The sequence below is a fragment of the Coregonus clupeaformis genome, chromosome 33 (assembly GCF_020615455.1).
Source record: "Coregonus clupeaformis isolate EN_2021a chromosome 33, ASM2061545v1, whole genome shotgun sequence".
Taxonomy (NCBI): Eukaryota; Metazoa; Chordata; class Actinopteri; order Salmoniformes; family Salmonidae; genus Coregonus; species Coregonus clupeaformis.
This window is the reverse complement of record NC_059224.1, coordinates 40,358,598-40,378,533: the sequence shown is the minus strand read 5'-3', so window position 1 is coordinate 40,378,533 and position 19,936 is coordinate 40,358,598. Positions and strand designations below refer to the sequence as shown.

Sequence of the window (19,936 nt, the reverse complement as noted above, 5' to 3'; positions counted from 1 at the left end):
GTCACCAAAGCCCCATATACTACCCACCATTGTGACCTGTATGCTCTCGTTGGCTGGCCCTCACTACATATTCATCGCTAATCCCATTGGCTCCAGGTCATCTATAAATCTCTGCTAGGCAAATCCCCGCCTTATTTTAGCTCATTGGTCACCATAGCAACACCCACCCGTAGTATGCGCCCCAGCAGGTATATCTCACTGGTCATCCCCAAAGCCAACACCTCCTTTGGCCGCCATTCCTTCCAGTTCTCTGCTGCTATTGACTGGAACGAATTGCAAAAATCTCTGAAGCTGGAGACTCTTATCTCCCTCACTAACTTTAAGCATCAGTTGTCAGAGCAGCTTACCGATCACTGCACCTGTACACAGCCCATCTGTAATTAGCCCACCCAACTACCTCATCCCCATATTGTTATTTATTTTGCTCATTTGCACCCCAGAATATCTATTTGCACATCATCTTCTGCACATCTATCACTCCAGTGTTAATACTAAATTGTAATTATTTTGCACTATGGCCTATGTATTGCCTTACCTCCATAACTTACTACATTTGCACACACTGTATATAGATTTTCTATTGTGTTTTTGACTGTATGTTTTGTTTATCCCATATGTAACTCTGTGTTGTTGTTGTTTTTATCGCACTGCTTTGCTTTATCTTGGCAGTTGTAAATGAGAACTTGTTCTCAACTGGCCTACCTGGTTAAATAAAGGTTAAATACAAAAATAAGAATTGCACTATAACGGTGACAAACGGTGCCCACAAACTGTTAGGGCCTACATAAAGCTGTCCCAACAGCAGAGTTTTCTTTTCAGCACCATGGAGTGAATCCTTACCACTGCTACACCTGGCTATCAGCGGAGCCTTGTCTGGCAGCGAAACAGTTCATTCAGCCTCATTTACTGCCTTTAAAAAAACATAGCTGATATGGCTGACTTGTTTAAACAAATTTGGTTTCTAATGACAATTGAGATGTACAAACTATGGCATAGAGGGACGACAAGCAGATAAGAGCCAATCCGTCATTTGGATTAAGACATTAATGAGCGAGCTAGGACGGAAGTAGTCAATATAACTATTTGTTCAGCACTTTTGAAATGTACAGCGACAGAATTCAGAACATGGGGCGTTTTTACAGTATTCTCCCTGTACACCTAGTCAGAACCATAGGATAAATAAAGGAGGCATATAAGCAGTTAATGAAAGCTCTTACAATATTCGATGACTACATTTCTTTAAAACAGGCTATATGCTACATGTGTACCACCAAGTCAGAACAGTAGGCTAAGTTATGAGGGGGAAAGGGACCAAATTATTAGGGTGAGGAACATGGGCTACTAACAGCTTACTACACAACATACACTTAGTATTACTTTCTTAGCTACAGTATACATAATTTATATCCCTGGCATATTACATAATCTATGCAGCGGCATACAATACATTTTTGGACTCACCGTTGTGCTGTGGTCACTTGAACAGGAAGGTGGGGCGGCGGTCCTTCTTGTGGGCAAACTTTATCATCAGTCTGGCATTCTCTGGATTTATGGTGCTATCAAGACAACTGGGAACTCGGGAAAAAGTCGAATCATGATGCCGGTGATCTTCAGGTCGGAGCTCTAGAAAGAGGCCCAAGGACGCCAGTGATCTACAGGTCAGAGCTCTAGAAATAGGCCAGAGTTCCCAACTTGGAATTCCGGGATGGATGACCGTTCAAAACTTATTTTCCCAGTCAGAGCTAGTTTTATCTCTGAGTTCCCAGTTATCTTGAACGCGGTAGAAATCATGCTGGATTGACAGCATGGCCAATGTATTCAACCTTTTCTGGCCCATGTTGTTGCATATGAATGGTAATCCTTTTAAGCTTGGAAAAGAGACCCTCAAACCCAGACTTGGACCACACACCCACTCCACTGAATAGCAGGCTAGTGATTGCTTTGCAACACTTGCAGATAGCCACTAATTCGTTCCAAACCACTCATTGTTGAATTTGCGATTTCCAACTTGTTTAATGTTTATGTCCAATGGCTGATGATCACTGATATGTTTTATCTATAGTTTCTCTTCATATGACAAGGATTGAAAAGGATTTGCCAGTAGATTGTGGACTTGATTCATGATGATGACTGCTTGTCTAGCTTGCTAGCTAAGATTTTGAAAGTATGATGTTGACGTGGTCCTCTGTAGCTCAATTGGTAGAGCATGGCGCTTGTAACGCCAGGGTAGTGGGTTCGATCCCCGGGACCACCCATACGTAAAAATGTATGCACACATAACTGTAAGTCGCTTTGGATAAAAGCGTCTGCAAAATGGCATATTACATATTACGTGATCAGTCCAGTCAAAGCTACGGTAGATATAACGGGATTTGTCGTGATTTAATGTGTGGCCTATGACCTTGAGACTTCTTGGATGGGCACTTCTAATGTAACTCTATGGCAGCACCCAAGGTGCTTGAATTTTCTAGCTCTCCCCCGTAGATTTAGCGGTGACGTAGTGTCCCCATGAGTGACAGAACACTGAGCGAATCACTGCGCAACTAGAGAACATTACCAACCCCTACACTCTGTATTTTCCACTGGCTGCCCCACCACCACAGAAAGCACTGAGCTAGGCTGAAACACCTGCATTTTGGAGCTGCCTTACTCAAGAAAGCAAAAAAGAGACCCATGTTTGTATGCGGCTTTATTAACTCAATTCTTATTTTTTATTTTTTATTTTTTTCTCTTTTTTTTTCTTTTACATTGTTTGCAAACTGATATGTGACACATATTAATGCCCAAATAACAGGCTCTGACCACACCTGCCCTGAACGACAGATTGCCACTGATCTCCGGTTATATGGGTCTTATTTTTTTAACTGTTTAGGCTAGAGATGAGCCATTTACTTTGCTGTAAAGCTGCAAGCATGCCTGTCGCGAGGTGGTGCTCCATTTTCCCTCTCTGGCACTGAGGCTGCATGACTGTGATCTTGCAAAGTCTACTCAGACTGGCCTGTGCTCTTGGTTATCAGGTGATGAAATTATACAATGCATCATCATTGCTCGCTCTGCTCCAATGCAACAAATGTACACATTTAACAACAGAAGACTCATCAGGGTCTGCATCTCCACTCACCATCACGGCTAAATTATATATATTTTAAAAACTGAATTTAAAAACTGATACCCATGAAGAGCGGATAGAGAGAAGCAGGTGAGTGAGGGCTGGTAGGGGATGCGGCTATCTGATTACAGCTGCCACGTGATGCGCATGAAAGTGAAGTGGATATTATTGGACCTGCGCACGAGACTAGTGGCTGTTGCGTAAATTCAACTGAATTGATAAACAAAACTGACTTTATAAGCATTTTATAATAGACGCTAGCAGGTTTTTTAGATCGGTAGAGCTGAAAAATTTGGTAATATCATTTGAAACAGTATTACAGTATTCTAAAATGTTGGTATCATAAGTACCCTGTTACTGGTATACCATGCAACACTATTAGATGGTACAATGATTCTCTATACTTTTTTTGATACAAACTGAAACTATTAGAATGTTTGCAACCAGGAAATGGTGGAACAATTTCTGCATATTGCACCTTTTTAATAATCCTTAAGAGACTATTGACGCACCCGAGCATAATATTTTTTTTTACGTAAGCCCCACGGGACTCGTCTGAAGGTACCCATATAAATGTATGGAGGTAGTTTTGTGCGAACAAAAATACGGGGTTAAATATGTCTATATATACACTACCAGTCAAAAGTTTGGACACACCTACTCATTCAAGGGTTTTTCTTTATTTAGCTAATTGTCCAGGTAGCCATTTGATTAGCTGTTCAGGAGTCTTATGGCTTGGGGGTAGAAGCTGTTAAGAAGCCTTTTGGACCTACACTTGGCACTCTGGTACCGCTTGCAGTGTGGTAGCAGAGAGAACAGTCCATGACTAGGGTGGCTGGAGTCTGGCAATTTTTAGGGCCTTCCTCTGACACCGCCTGGATGGCATGAAGCTTGGCCCCAGTGATGTACTGGCCTCTGTAGTGCCTTGCGGTCGGAGGCCGAGCAGTTGCCATACCAGGCAGTGACGCAACCAGTCAGGATGCTCTCGATGGTGCAGCTGTATAACTTTGAGGATCTGAGGACCCATGCCAAATCTTTTTATTCTCCTGAGGGGGAGTAGGCTTTGTCGTGCCCTCTTCACGAATGTCTTGGTGTGTTTGGACCATGATTGTTGGTGATGTGAACACCAAGGAACTTGAAGCTCTCAACCTTCTCCACTACAGCCCCGTCGATGAGAATGGGGGCGTGCTTGGTCCTCCTTTTCCTGTAGTCCACAATCATCTCCTTTATCTTGGTCACGTTGAGGGAGAGGTTGTTATCCTGGCACCACACGGCCAGGTCTCTGACCTCCTCCCTATAGGCTGTCTCATCGTTGTCTGTGATCAGGCCTACCACCGTAAACTTGAATGAAGGTGTTGGAGTCGTGCTTGGCAATGCAGTCGTGGGTGAACAGGGAGTACAGGAGGGGACTGAGCACGCTCCCCTGAGGGGCCCCCGTGTTGAGGATCAGCATGGCGGATGTGTTGTTACCCACTCTTACCACCTGGGGGTGGCCTGTCAGGAAGTCCAGGATCCAGTTGCAGAGGGAGGTGTTTAGTCCGTGGGTCCTTAGCTTAGTGATGAGCTTTTAGGGCACTACGGTGTTGAACGCTGAGCTGTAGTCAATGAATAGCATTCTCACATAGGTGTTCTTTTTGTCCAGGTGGGAAAGGGCAGTGTGGATCGAGTTTTGAAATCAGGTGGAATTAGAGTATGATAGCTAAAGAGATGGAGAAAACACCTGTCTCCGGATTACATCTTCAAACGAAGGGCAACCATTGCATCCTTGACAGGGAGACGCGTCCATCATGCATGATGTATATGGGTAGATAGTCTAGCTTGCTACATTTTCAGATATTACATGTTTCTGATTTTGACAAAGTGGTTTCATTTGAAGTTCAATTGTACTGTTAGCTAGCTAGCTAACGTTAGCTGGCTATTTCGCTAGCTAACGTTACGTGTATGATGTTATTATTCGTATCTCAGAGCCATTTGCTTGGCTAGTTAGAGCCTAATGTTAGCTAGTTAACATTGGTCCTGGTTGGTTAGCTATCAGCAGATTCGTGCAGGGAAGTAACGACATGAGTTGGCACTATGGTTCATTGTTTTACTAGCTAACGTTAGCTGGCTAGCTAACATTACGTGACATGTATGATCTTACACATTGTTTACCTAGCTAGGTTAATTGTTTACCTAGTTAGCTAGCTACATGTCTTAACAAAAGACTCCACAATGCAAGTAACCATTTCAGGTGCATTCTTAAATTCAGTCAGAGTATGCCAGAGCGCAGAATAACTGATGAACTTACGAACGCACAACACCCGTTGAATATGGCCGGTGTCAGTAAAAGTCAGCAAAAAGTGTAATTAAATTGTTGCCAGCAGAGCTGGTTAGGCTGTTTTCATGTTATCCAGAGATAAACAATCAACCAAAATCCCAATTTTGTGTCTGAATGTAAATAGCAAGCTAGCCAATGTTAGCCAGTTAGCTTGGGTGCTTGACTGCCGTTGTGAGGTCAGAACGCTCAGATCAACCCTACTCATCGGCCAGAGCGTCAAGTGTGCGCTCTGAACGCTCCGAGAGCGAAACGATATGGGTGGGGTTAAAGCTTAAGAGGGTGTGAATGAGGCTGAATGTGTGTAGACAATGAAGAGCTCTTCACTAGGTACCAAAACATTCAAAGGCCATTTTCTCAAAAGTGAGATTACAAGTTTATCAATTTTCGAAGCAGAATTACTTTCCCATTGTTCCCTTAAATGCAGTATATGATATACCATTTTGTAGTTATGTGTGTCTGCTTTTATCCAATGTAAAAAACATTGCTACATAAGACCGAGGCAGTCGGTCACAAATTTCTAAAAACATATTTCCACTTTGACATTGTGTGTAGGCCAGTGACAAAAAATCAAACTCCACTTTAAATTCAGGCTGTAACACAACAAAATGTGGATAAAGTCAAGGGGTGTGAATACTTTCTAAAGGCACTTTTTCAAGACTCAGGTCACAAAATGGAAATTGAGCAGTATACCACATTATTTCTTACTGGTAATACATTTATTGTTTTAGAAACATTATAAAGCATGCTCATCTGTTATTTGAGATTTTTTGTGCAATTAAATATTTTTGATGGTACATTTTTATTTTTATTTTTCATCTACCTCCCACAGTGGCTGGTGGACCAAAAAAGTTAATTTTCCACCCTGGCAACAGCAGCAGAGACAATCCCCTCCTGGATTAACATCCCTGCTGTCTACTGTTTGTTTTGTGCGTGCTGCTAAATTTTGAGATACTTGCATTAGGGGTGTGATGTTTAAACTAATTTGTGATTGTTAACATTTAGAAAATATCCCTAACCGAAAACTTTTTTACAACATTTAAATCACAGTACAGTTATCACAAAACTACCACTAACAGGTCCTGATCATCATCATAAAGGCAAAATCATCATAAAAAGAAACAAATACCTAACGCAATAATGCTGTAAGTAGGAGGAGATTTGCCACTGATATAAAGCGCGCCAAACGTCATCGTGTAAGTTGGAAAAATGGCAGAGAGTGAGACAGGGAGCCACATCAGCGAAGTCCTGTATGGCAATACATTGAGAACTGTAGTGAGAAGTTGATGAAATGCAAACTTTGCGAGGTGGAATTGAGCTGCAATGGCAGTACAGTTGCAATGCCGAAGGGAGGCACCGTGAGACTCAACCCGTTGCTGGAAGCAGTGCGATAAGGGACGGAGCAGTTGATATGCAGTCATTATCAATGGTAGAGGATGTCGGCTTCAATACCCTAATGGCATTTCTAGAACCAAGACTACAAGATGCCATGTCGAAAAACCGTGACGACCCTGATGGAGACAAGTTGTACAATGGTTGCTCTGCAAGTACAAAGCGCGAGCTCTCAAACACCATACGTGGCATATTGTTCGACATCTATGAACAAGCTGTCATACATCACTGCAACGAGCTATCACGTTGATGGGGAGTTGGACATGAAGTCGCATTTTACATTTTAGTCATTTAGCAGACGCTCTTATCCAGAGCGACTTACAGTTAGTGAGTGCATACATTTTCATACTGGCCCCCCATGGGAAACAAACCCACAACCCTGGCGTTGCAAGCGCCATGCTCTACCAACTGAGCTACAGGGGACAATGTACTGACAACTGAGAAAATGGAGGAGAGGCACACAACAGAGAACCTAAAACTGCATTAATACCATTGTTGCTGAATGGGTGGGGGACCGCAGTAAGGAGTGATGTGGTATATTGTTCAATGTCATTTAATTTTCTGTGACTTGAGTCTTTAAACCAAAATGGCACAGATGAGACAAAACATTTCAGCTGCCCCTTTTAAGGGAGGGAGGTTACCATGGCAACGAGGGCACTCGAGCCGCTCAGTTATCAGTGAGAGTGGGTGTTTCTCAATATATGCATACTACCGTGCTCCATCATGCTCCGAGTGCATTCTCCGACGACGTTCTTTTGAGTACGTTCTTGTGAGGACGAGAGTGTGGGTAATGCATAAAATATTAAGTTTGAGAAGCACTCAAATTCTTTAGTACTTGTCAGCATTTTGTTAGCATTCTGGGAACTGACGTTATTTGGGCTTTTTTTTTTTATGTAAAAAAAAAAAGGATACCAGCCCTTGTGTGTGCACTGCCAGTAACACCATATATCCCAGAATAGCACAGGCACGGTTTGAAGGTATGGAAAACTGGATACCGCACAACCCTAGCTTATTGTGTGAAAGTATTTCCATCTGAGAAAACATGCTTTGGTAATGATGATGAATGGGGGTGTACAGTCTGGCCCATACTGCGGGGGAGCAGGGGAGAGATTTACTGCTGTAGATTATTGAGTTGACTTTGGGTAGTGCTGCACATCCATCAGGGTCGGACTCTGAATAGGGCTGCCAGTCCCAGATGGCATCTATACCATGTAATGTGGAAATGGTCCTCACGTTTCTGCTCTGTCACCGGTAGCCTATGTCATGGCTCCGGTGTTGGACAGCACTGACTGACTTTTGCCGTCAATCCCTCGAGGCTATATCATCCTGTAACATCTGCCATTTATTACCTCCACCCCCTCTGAGTCTTGTTCAGTTTAGGTGTCCTGTTGAAGATAACATACACAGTTAGGCTAATGTTTCATATAGGCAGATGGATCAAATACATCTCAGGTGAGGGGATTTAAGTACAGGCTTAAATTATATTTAAAGCTTCCTCTTTAACATCTTGCACTGCACGTCCACAAATCGTAATTGCGTTGACATGAATGGCATTCATTTAAGGCTACCAGTAATCTATTTAATTAAAAGACAATGGTTCTTCTTTCCATCAGTGTGAACAGCTGATGCCTCTGTCACTGTGCTACCCCTTCTCCAAGTGGCACTCTGTGCTGTGCCAAGCGGATTCCCTCTGGATCTGTATGGGAGCCTAAAGCAGCTGTCAAAGCTGCAGGCACCCTCCTGCATAACATTTGGCAGATGTGAGCCAAGAGAACGAGGATCACCAACTGAATACTCAACATTCTATGGCCAAAATAACTACGAACTACCTAAATGTTTCAAAGACACTGGCTGCTAGAATTGTCAAAGTACTCTATGTACTGAATAAATTTGTGTAGGCCGATACCTAATTAGAGTTTGAGCTATGAATGAAAAAGCAATAAGCTGCTCTCTACAATTCCATTCACGCTATTGTGATGTTTGCCAACAAAGTGCAAGTAATTTAATGATAAACCCCACTTGCAGAGATGGGGTGCTAAATTAGCAGTGGGACAGGGGTCCTGTAAGAAGTACATTGATACAAAGCTTCTGTAGCTGGTGTTCCACTTTCAGCACGTAATCATTCTGATTGCCAGTGATGGGAGTTTATTGCAATTGACAAGATGGGGCTTGTGTGAATTACAGAAATGCCACGTTATTTAGGAGAGAATTATCAGAAACCCCCTTTTGACACAGAATATGAATGGCCGGTCTTTGTCTCGAAGGGGCTTTGCTGGAATAACAAGGTTGGCTCTTCAATGAAGACACTAGTGTGTAAGTCATTTTCGTTGTCGCTTTCCTTATTCTACCAAGGCCCCTATGTAGGCCTATCACTGTCACTCTCTTGGTATCCATATGCAGAGCATCAAATTGGGATTATAATCTGAGAGCTCATTTCATAATGCTGGTTTACGTAATCGTTGAGGTTAAGTAAATCCTCACCACCTCACCCAATGTGTCTTGAGTGCTGCGAGGCTTCAGTTGAACAGTAGGGACCAATCACATCAGGGATTTAAAAAAAACCTAACAGGTATCTGAAGGCAAAGGGTGCACTCAATTTAAATTGCAATTCAAAAAAGTGCTAATGGTCCACAGTTTTTAGCATGCACGTTTCTAACATTTTGCGGTAGCCATTACTCCACACGTCATGTGAGTGTCATGCGTGTATCGCGACCCTTTCGTGAGCTCCATTGCCGAGTCGTAAACCCGTCATTCTGTGAGTAGGCTCTGTGAAGGATCTGCCTAGTGAGAGCAACTGATGCCTGACCCTCCCCCCCCTCCACCACTGGAGGGAACATACGTCTCTCTTGTCTGTTTAAATGAACACAGCCGAGAGGAAAGTTGGTCCCTCTGTTTAGAGGAAAAGGCTTGGGAGTGATATAAACGCGCTCTACACAGGCTCGGTCTGCATGTCCTCATATGGCGAGGAGTGCTGCAGATCGGCTCCTCGCAGGCCCTGCTTGGGTCCGTGCCAGCCCTCCCGCAGAGCCTTGTAAAACGGGGTGGAGGGATGGGATACAGTGCTCACGGTCTATGGCTGTGTTGTGAGGTCTGTTGGCCATACTGGCTCACGACTGCTGGTTTGTTTGTCTGTCTTGACCTGATCACTGTGGAGACAGGTTTATTTTTCAAATAAGCATGCACAAGTAGACTTGGCTGCCCTTTCCCAAATAGTTTATGATATAGTTAAGGCATATTTAAACAAAATAGTGTCAGCACTAGGGAGCTAGGGATGGGCACGGTTATTCGAATATAGGTCTATTTTAACAATGGAAAGACTTTGTCTAAATTAAATAATTATCTATATGACATTGCTACACACAAGGATATACTATGACATTTGAAATTCAATAAAACAAACTTTTGAATGTATTTTTTATGATGTGCACCCCATAAAAATACATACCGTAGCCTAAACACGAGTTTCACGCGTTTGTTGTTATTGTCAGGCTTTCAAAATGACACTAGGCTACAGTCGGGCTCCAGGTGTAGCTATCAGTGTCGGAGATCTCTAATCAATGCAAAATGGAATTAAAATTACAGAATTAAATTTTTAATCTGGATGTTGTTGTAGACAAGGACGGGAAGTACAGCAAAACACCATGGCCCGGTCCTAAATGACTTTGTAGAGTGGTGTGACGAATCACACTTGGTCCTCAATACCAACAAGACCAAAGAGATGTGCATAGACTTCAGGAAGTGTACAGCACCTACCTCTGCAACATCTATCAAAGGTCAGAACATAGAGATTGTAGAGGAATACAAATATCTGGGTGTCCTCTTGGACAATAAGCTTCAGTGGAGTAAATGTACAGACCCGATCTACAAAAATAGTCAACAGAGACTGTACTTTCTCAAAAAGCTGGGATCTTTTAATGTTGACTGTACTATACTGACTCTGTTTTACAAATCTTTCATTGAGAGTATTTTAACTTTTTGTATTGTTTGTTGGTTTGGCAATGCCACTGTCAGCCAGAGAAATATGCTGAGAAGGATTATCACCACAGTAAGCAAGGGACTTGGAGTCAAACAGACAGGCCTTGATGAGATCTTTGTCAGGGCCCTACACAAGGCTCAAAAAATCATTTTAGATCCAAGCCACCCCCTGTACCCAGACTTTGAACTACTCTGCTCTGGGTGCAGGTATAGGACACCCCTCGGCAGGAAAAACAGAACTAGACAATCATTTGTGCCAGGTGTCATATCCCTCCTAAATAGCTTGGGCTAATGTTCCTATCAAACCCAGTAAGGCCATCAGGCTAGTCTCTTTTTATTGGTATGTAACTGTTATGAAAGTTGTATTGTCAATTTGTTTTTGTATTTAAATGCCACTTTATACATGTACATGATACTGGAACAAATGTCCCCATGGGGAAAAAGTCAGTAAAGTAAGGTAACTCATGGGATCTACAAGTTTGTTTAACTTGCGGCAGACTGTATGGCTCTCTCCCTCCTGTGTCAAACTGACTGGCCCCCGCCCATCCCCCACTCTGCTGCAAGCAGAGCTCCCAAGTTGCGCAGGCTGCACAGCAAGCCAGTTTTAAACATGTATTTTGACTATCCAGGTATCCGAAAATATGTCATGATTATTTGAAAAATTATTTCAAATGCCCAACCCTATTGAAAGCCTAAGTAACATTTTCTATGCAGTTGCTAACATTGCGGTAAACCCTCCTTGATCCTATTTTGAACGTAACACATCAGTATAACAGACAAAGATAAGTTGTCACCTTCGATTCGTTGGATAATGTTGACAAATGGTCAAATGTAAAACATCATGGTCTTTGAAATTAATGTGTAACAATAAGTGTGGATATTCACACAGGTTCATCCTATGGTTGAGAACCTTTGAGGGACACAGACCTATTGCTTGTGCTTCATGCATGTCCTAGCAAGGCTCATGTGGCCGAACTGCTAGACTAAAACAGATTCACCTAACATATGAAACACCAGGGACATTATGTGATGGTGTAATGTAAGATAGGTGTAGGCCTTAAGTTGATTGTTTGCCATTTGTTTCTTGCAGTGAAGCCTTTCACCACAACCGTGAAGGAGATGCGTCTGCACAGGGAAGATTTCGAGATGCTCAAGGTGATTGGCAGGGGAGCATTTGGCGAGGTAAGACTGCCTGAACCCACCGGTCATGCTTCAATTCAGTATAAAGCTTTATTGGCATGAAATATATGGGTTAACCTGTCACTATCCTGAGTGGAAATGATTTGCTGAAAGTCAGAGAGGAGGTATGCCAAAGTTTGTCAAATGTTTTCAGATGTCCCAGAGCTATCTAGTCCCCGTCCCATGGCTATCTATTTTGTAGATCCATATAACATGCCGATTGTATTCAGTGATAATATTTTCAGTGTTATCCACCTCATTTTTTTTACGTTGCTATGGGCACAGCCAAACAACGGAAGTGATGGATTCGACTTCGGCTTTACCTCCCTACTGCAGCGCGCCGGTGGCAAACTTCCGGAGTCAATTATTAAAGGAGTCAATTTATATAGCATAAAAGTAAAGTAAACAAGTGTAAGTGTCATTTTATATTTATTTCATTCAAGTTCGCTAACGTTAGCTAGACCTACTGTACTGAACAAAAATATAAACGCAACATGTAAAGTGTTGGTTCCATGTTTCATGAGCTGAAATAAAATATCCCAGGAATATTCCATATGCACAAAAAGCTTATTAAGTTCAAATTTTGTGCACAAATTTGTTTACATCCCTGATGGTGAGCATTTCTCCTTTGTCAAGATAATCCATTCACCTGACAGGTGTGGCATATCAAGAAGCTGATTAAACAGCATGACCTTGTGCTGGGGAAAATAAAAGGTCACTCTACAATGTGCAGTTTTGTCACGCAACACAATGCCACAGATTTCCCAAGTTTTGAGGGACCGTGCAATTGGCATGCTGACTGCAGGAATGTCCACCAAAGCTGTTGCCAGAGAATTGAATGTTAATTTCTCTACCATGCTGTTTTAGAGAATTTTCCAGTACGTCCAACCGGCCTCACAAGCGCAGACCACGTGTAACCACGCCAGCCCAGCACATCCAGGTTCTTCACCTGCGGCATCATCTGAGACCACCCACCCGGACAGCTGATGAAACTGAGGAGTATTTCAGTCTGTAATAAATCCCTTTTGTTGGGAAAAACTCATTCTGATTGGCTGGGCCTTCCTCCCCAGTGGGTGGGCCAGTCTCCCAAGTGGGTGGGCCTATGCCCTCCCAGGCCCACCCATTGTTGCGCCCCTGCCCAGTCATGTGAAATCCAAAGATTAGGGCCTAATTTATTTATTTCTATTGACTGATTTCCTTATATGAACTGTAACTCAGTAAAATCGTTGAGAATGTTGCGTTTTATATTTTTGTTCAGTATAGTAGTTCTGTTTTGATATAATTTGTGTTGTCAGAGTTAAGGGCCAACCACCAAGACAATAACTATAACGATAAGATAACTATGAAGATATACTATAGGCTACATAACTATAAAACGTTGGTGAGCATCCACACTAGAGGAACATTTATTGTTTATCGTTCTACAGTCCTACACCGGTCAATCAACTGATCAACACATCCTACTGCATGCTGTAGGCCTATTAATAAGGTGGTAACACAAGACCATTCAGTGCTTTCAGGTTGTGTTCATTGTCATAGTGACAACTGCAAATAATACTTCAATGTACATGTAGGCCTAAGGAAAAATAATATAGTAACTTGTGTTTAAATGTAGCAATTCAACAACATGTCATTTTTTGCAAGTGATTTCAATTTTTCTAATGGTTGTCAATTCCTTTGGGGCTTCTTTTGCACTGTGCTCATCTCTCGGTCTGTCTTGTGCAACTATTTGTAATGCATCAGTGCAACAATGTTATCATAACCGGCCAAAAGTGATCACACCAACCCGCTTTCTCTCCTCAACTTTCCCCGACAGTTAATTTGCCTTATGCTGTGTAGGCCCGTTTTACATTCGGCAATTAGCAAGAGCAAACCTTCTTTTCCCCGAATAGGCTATTAGGCCTAGTATAAAAAATTATCAAAATGAATGTCCTATAGCTTTTCCTGGGATTTCACGAGAGAGTAATGGCCTATTGCAGAGAGGTTTGTGTAGCCTATTGTGCACTGGAACAGTTGGAAGAGAGGATAGCCATGTGTAGCCGAAGTAAGAAGCTAAATATTAGCCAGATATTAGACCATTTATTAGCAAAATATTAGGTATAATAGGCTAAATATGTACCTGTCATAGTGCCAGAAAAAATAAGTTTACAAATTATGAAATGGCAGATCTGTGCGTTCCTCCAAGCTGCACTCTGTGGTCCCCGACACGCAAAGCTTCGCTATTCATTAGGCCCGCCTAGGCCAAGTTTTTAGGCCATTAAATAAATCTACAACAACACAGTGCAATGAGGGAAAAAGTATTGTTATCAAGTAAGTACACAATTGTCTATAGGCTGTAAACTGCAATGTAGGCAAGTTTGAATAACTGCTCAAACGTCCTGTTTTGTTTAATGCCGAAATAACTGCATACAGCCAAGGCCTGATTATGGAGGCATTTGGTTCAGTTTGGGTCTATGCTCAACAGTTTAGAAGGTCCAGAAAGGTACCTCAGCCACTCATATCGTGTATTTTGTGAGGTTGTAGCCTATCAGTGTTAACATTTTACATTTTTAGTCATTTAGCAGACGCTCTTATCCAGATCGACTTACAGTTAGTGAATACATATATATATATTTTTTTTATTTTTTTTATACTGGCCCCCCGTGGGAATTGAACCCACAACCCATGCTCTATCAACTGAGCTACATCCCTGCCGGCCATTCCCTCCCCTACCCTGGACGACGCTGGGCCAATTGTGCGCCGCCCATGAGTCTCCCGGTCGCGGCCGGCTGCGACAGAGCCTGGATTCGAATCAGGATCTCTAGTGGCACAGTTAGCACTGCGATGCAGTGCCTTAGACCACTGCGCCACTCAGGAGTACGAGTGTTAAGTTAGGCCTATTATTGGGAAATATGGGCTTCTCCTTTCCAACTCCCAGCACGTTTGTATTTCTATTTATTAAGGATCCCCATTAGCTGCTGCCAAGGCAAAAACAGGTTTTTAGTATTTTTTCTCACACATTTATTAAAAATAAAAACCGGAAATATCACGTTTACATAAGTATTCCACCCTTTACTCAGTACTTTGTTGAACCTGTATTTGGGGAGTTTCTCCCATTTAATCTCTGCAGATCCTCTCAAGCTCTGTCAGGTTGAATGGGGAGCGCCGCTGCACATCTATGTTCAGGTCTCTCCAGAGATGTTAAATCGGGTTCAAGTCCGGGTTCTGGCTGGGCCACTCAAGTACAGGTTTCCTCCAGGACGTGACGCTTGGCTTTCAGACCAGAGAATCTTGTTTCTCATGGTCAGAGTCCTTTAGGTGTCTTTTGGAAAATTCCACGCGGGCTGTCATGACTTTTACTGAGGAGTGGCTTCCGTCTGGCCACTACCATAAAGGCCTGATTGGTGAAGTGCTGGAGAGATGGTTGTCCTTCTGGAAGGTTCTCCCATCTCCACAGAGGTACTCTGGCGCTCTCTGAGTGACCATCGGGTTCTTGGTCATCTCCCTGACCAAGGCCCTTCTCCCCCGATTGCTCAGTTTGAGCGGGCGGCCAGCGCTAGGAAGAGTCTTGGTGGTTCCAAACTGCTTAGGGTTGTTGTCCTGTTGGAAGGTGAACCTTCACCCCAGTCTGAGGTCCTGAGCAGATTTTCAACAAAGATCTCTCTGTCCTTTGCGCCGTTTATCTTTCCCTCGATCCTGACTAGTCTCCCAGTTCCTGCCACTGAAAAACATCCCCACAGCATGATGCTGCCACCACCAATGCCTCACCATAGGAATGGTTCCAGGTTTCCTCCAGACGTGACGCTTGGCATTCAGGTCAAAGAGTTCAATATTGGTTTCATCACACCACTTCAGTCTGGCCACTCGACCATGAAGGCCTGATTGTTGGGAGTGCTGCAGAGACGGTTGTCCGTCTGGAAGGTTCTCCCATCTCCACAGAGGAACCCTGGAGCTCTGTCAAAGTGACCATCGGGTTCTTGGGGACCTTCAATGCTGCAGAATTTTTTTTGGTACTCTTCCCCAGATCTGTGCCTCGACATAATTCTGTCTCGGAGCCCAAGGACGTTTCCTTCGACCTCATGGTTTTTGCTCTGACATGCACTGTCAACTGTGGGACCTTATATAGACAGGTGTGTGCCTTTCCAAATCATGTCCATTCAATTTAATTTATCACAGGTGGACTCCAATCAAGTTGTAGAAACATCTCAAGGATGATCAATGGAAACAGGATGCACCTGAGCTCAATTTCAAGTCTCATAGCAAAGGGTCTGAATACTTATGTAAATAAGGTATTTCTTTTTAGTTTAAAAAAAAACAACTGTTTTCACTTTGTCATTATGGGGTATTGTGTGTCGATTGAGGGAAACATTATTTAATTCATTTTAGAATGAGGCTGTGACGTACATTTTTTTGGAAAAACTCAAGGGGTCTGAATACATTCCGAATGCACTATACAATTAAAAATATTACATGATATTATATTTCATAACTCTTTTCAAAACACAGTAAGTGTGTGCCCTCAGGCCACTACTCTACTACCACGTACAGTACCAGTCAAAAGTTTGGACACACCTACTCACACTTTCTACATTGTAGAATAATAGTGAACACATCAGAACTATGAAATAACTCATATGGAATCATGTAGTAAGTGTTAAACAAATCAAAATATATTTTATATTTGAGATTCTTCAAATAGCCACCCTTTGCCTTGATGACAGATTTGCACACTCTTGGCGTTCTCTCAACCAGCTTCACCTGGAATGCTTTTCCAACAGTCTTGAAGGAGTTCCCACATATGCTGAGCACTTGTTGGCTACTTTTCCTTCACTCTGCCATCCGACTCATCCCAAACAATCTCAATTGGGTTGAGGTCGGGGGATTGTGGAGACCAGGTCCTCTGATGCAGCACTCATCACTCTCCTTCTTGGTAAATTAGCCCTTACACAGCCTGGAGGTGTGTTTGGTCATTGTCCTGTTGAAAAACAAATGATAGTCCCACTAAGCCCAAACCAGATGGGATGGCGTATCGCTGCAGAATGCTGTGGTATCCATGCTGGTTAAGTGTGCCTTGAATTCTAAATAAATCACAGACAGTGTCACCAGCAAAGCACCCCCACACCATAACACCTCCTCCTCCATGCTTTACGGTGGGAAGTACACATGCGGAGATCATCCGTTCACCTACTCTGCATCTCACAAAGACACGGCGGTTGGAACCAAAAATCTCCAATATGGACTCCAGACTAAAGGACAAATTTCCACCGGTCTAATGTCCATTGCTCGTGTTTCTTGGCCCAAGCAGGTCTCTTCTTCTTATTGGTGTTCTTAAGTAGTGGTTTCTTTGCAGCAATTCAACCATGAAGGCCTGATTTCACACAGTCCCCTCTGAACAGTTGATGTTGATATGTGTCTGTGACTTGAAATCTGTGAAGTATTTATTTGGGCTGAAAGTTCTGAGGCTGGTAACTCTAATGAACTTATCCTCTGCAGCAGAGGTAACTCTGGGTCTTCCATTCCTGTGGTGGTCCTCATGAGAGCCAGTTTCATCATAGCACTTGATGTTTTTTGTGACTGCACTTGAAGAAACGTTGAAAGTTCTTGAAATGTTCCGTATTGACTGACCTTCATGTCTTAAAGTAATGATGGACTGTAATTTTTCTTTGCTTATTTGAGCATTTCTTGCCATAGTATGGACTTCGTCTTTTACCAAATAGGGCTATCTTCTGTTTACCCCCCTACCTTGTCACAACACAACTGATTGGCTCAAACACATTAAGCAGGAAATAATTTCCACAAATTAACTTTTAAGAAGGGGTAATTGAAATGGATTCCAGGTGACTACCTCATGAAGCTGGTTGAGAGAATCCCAAGAGTGTGCAAAGCTGTCATAAAGGCAAAGGGTGGCTATTTGAAGAATCTCAAATATATAATATATTTTGATTTGTTTAACACTTTTCTGGTTACTACATGATTCCATACGTGTTATTTCATAGTTTTGATGTCTTCACACTATTATTCTACAATGTAGAAAATTGTAAAAATAAAGAAAAACCCTGGAATGAGTAGGTGTGTCCAACCTTTTGACTGGTAGTTTATATACAGTGGGGGGGAAAAAGTATTTAGTCAGCCACCAATTGTGCAAGTTCTCCCACTTAAAAAGACGAGAGAGGCCTGTAATTTTCATCATAGGTACACGTCAACTATGACGACAAAATGAGAAAAAAAAATCCAGAAAATCACATTGTAGGATTTTTTATGAATTTATTTGCAAATGATGGTAGAAAATAAGTATTTGGTCACCTACAAACAATCAATATTTCTTGCTCTCACAGACCTGTAACTTCTTCTTTAAGAGGCTCCTCTGTCCTCCACTCGTTACCTGTATTAATGGCACCTGTTTGAACTTGTTATCAGTATAAAAGACACCTGTCCACAACCTCAGTCACACTCCAAACTCCACTATGGCCAAGACCAAAGAGCTGTCAAAGGACACCAGAAACAAAATTGTAGACCTGCACCAGGCTGGGAAGACTGAATCTGCAATAGGTAAGCAGCTTGGTTTTAAGAAATCAACTGTGGGAGCAATTATTAGGAAATGGAAGACATACAAGACCACTGATAAGCTCCCTCGATCTGGGGCTCCACGCAAGATCTCACCCCGTGGGGTCAAAATGATCACAAGAACGGTGAGCAAAAATCCCAGAACCACACGGGGGGACCTAGTGAATGACCTGCAGAGAGCTGGGACCAAAGTAACAAAGCCTACGATCAGTAACACACTACGCCGCCAGGGACTCAAATCCTGCAGTGCCAGACGTGTCCCCCTGCTTAAGCCAGTACATGTCCAGGCCAGTCTGAAGTTTGCTAGAGTGCATTTGGATGATCCAGAAGAGGATTGGGAGAATGTCATATGGTCAGATGAAACCAAAATAGAACTTTTTGGTAAAAACTCAACTCGTCGTGTTTGGAGGACAAAGAATGCTGAGTTGCATCCAAAAAAACACCATACCTACTGTGAAGCATGGGGGTGGAAACATCATGCTTTGGGGCTGTTTTTCTGCAAAGGGACCAGGACGACTGATCCGTGTAAAGGAAAGAATGAATGGGGCCAAGTATCGTGAGATTTTGAGTGAAAACCTCCTTCCATCAGCAAGGGCATTGAAGATGAAACGTGGCTGGGTCTTTCAGCATGACAATGATCCCAAACACACCGCCCGGGCAACGAAGGAGTGGCTTCGTAAGAAGCATTTCAAGGTCCTGGAGTGGCCTAGCCAGTCTCCAGATCTCAACCCCATAGAAAATCTTTGGAGGGAGTTGAAAGTCTGTGTTGCCCAGCGACAGCCCCAAAACATCACTGCTCTAGAGGAGATATGCATGGAGGAATGGGCCAAAATACCAGCAACAGTGTGTGAAAACCTTGTGAAGACTTACAGAAAACGTTTGACCTGTGTCATTGCCAACAAAGGGTATATAACAAAGTATTGAGAAACTTTTGTTATTGACCAAATACTTATTTTCCACCATAATTTGCAAATAAATTCATTAAAAATCCTACAATGTGATTTTCTGGATTTTTTTTCTCATTTTGTCTGTCATAGTTGACGTGTACCTATGATGAAAATTACAGGCGCCTCTCATCTTTTTAAGTGGGAGAACTTGCACAATTGGTGGCTGACTAAATACTTTTTTTCCCCACTGTATATTTATGCACTACAGTTCAAAAGTTTGGGGTCACATAGAAATGTCCTTGTTTTAGATTTTTTTACATTTTAAAATAACATCAAATTGATCAGAAATACAGTGTAGACATTGTTAATGTTGTAAATGGCTATTGTAGCTGGAAACGGCAGATTTTTAATGGAATATCTACATAGACGTATGGAGGCCCATTATCAGCAACCATCAGTCCTGTGTTCCAATGGCACGTTGTGTTTGCTAATCCAAGTTTATCATTTTAAAAGGCTAATTGATCATTAGAAAACCCT

At 42.6% G+C, this 19,936-nt stretch overlaps 1 protein-coding gene across 3 annotated transcripts in view; it reads left to right on the top strand.

Moving 5' to 3' along the window:
* LOC121549139 (serine/threonine-protein kinase MRCK beta-like) overlaps positions 1-19,936 on the top strand; it is a 184,721-nt gene that overhangs the window by 32,983 nt on the left and 131,802 nt on the right. For all 3 annotated transcript variants that reach the window (XM_045210288.1, XM_041861002.2, XM_045210289.1), the window contains exon 2: positions 11,881-11,972. In XM_045210288.1, the coding sequence (XP_045066223.1) occupies positions 11,881-11,972 (92 nt within the window). The remainder of the gene's footprint in view (positions 1-11,880; positions 11,973-19,936) is intronic.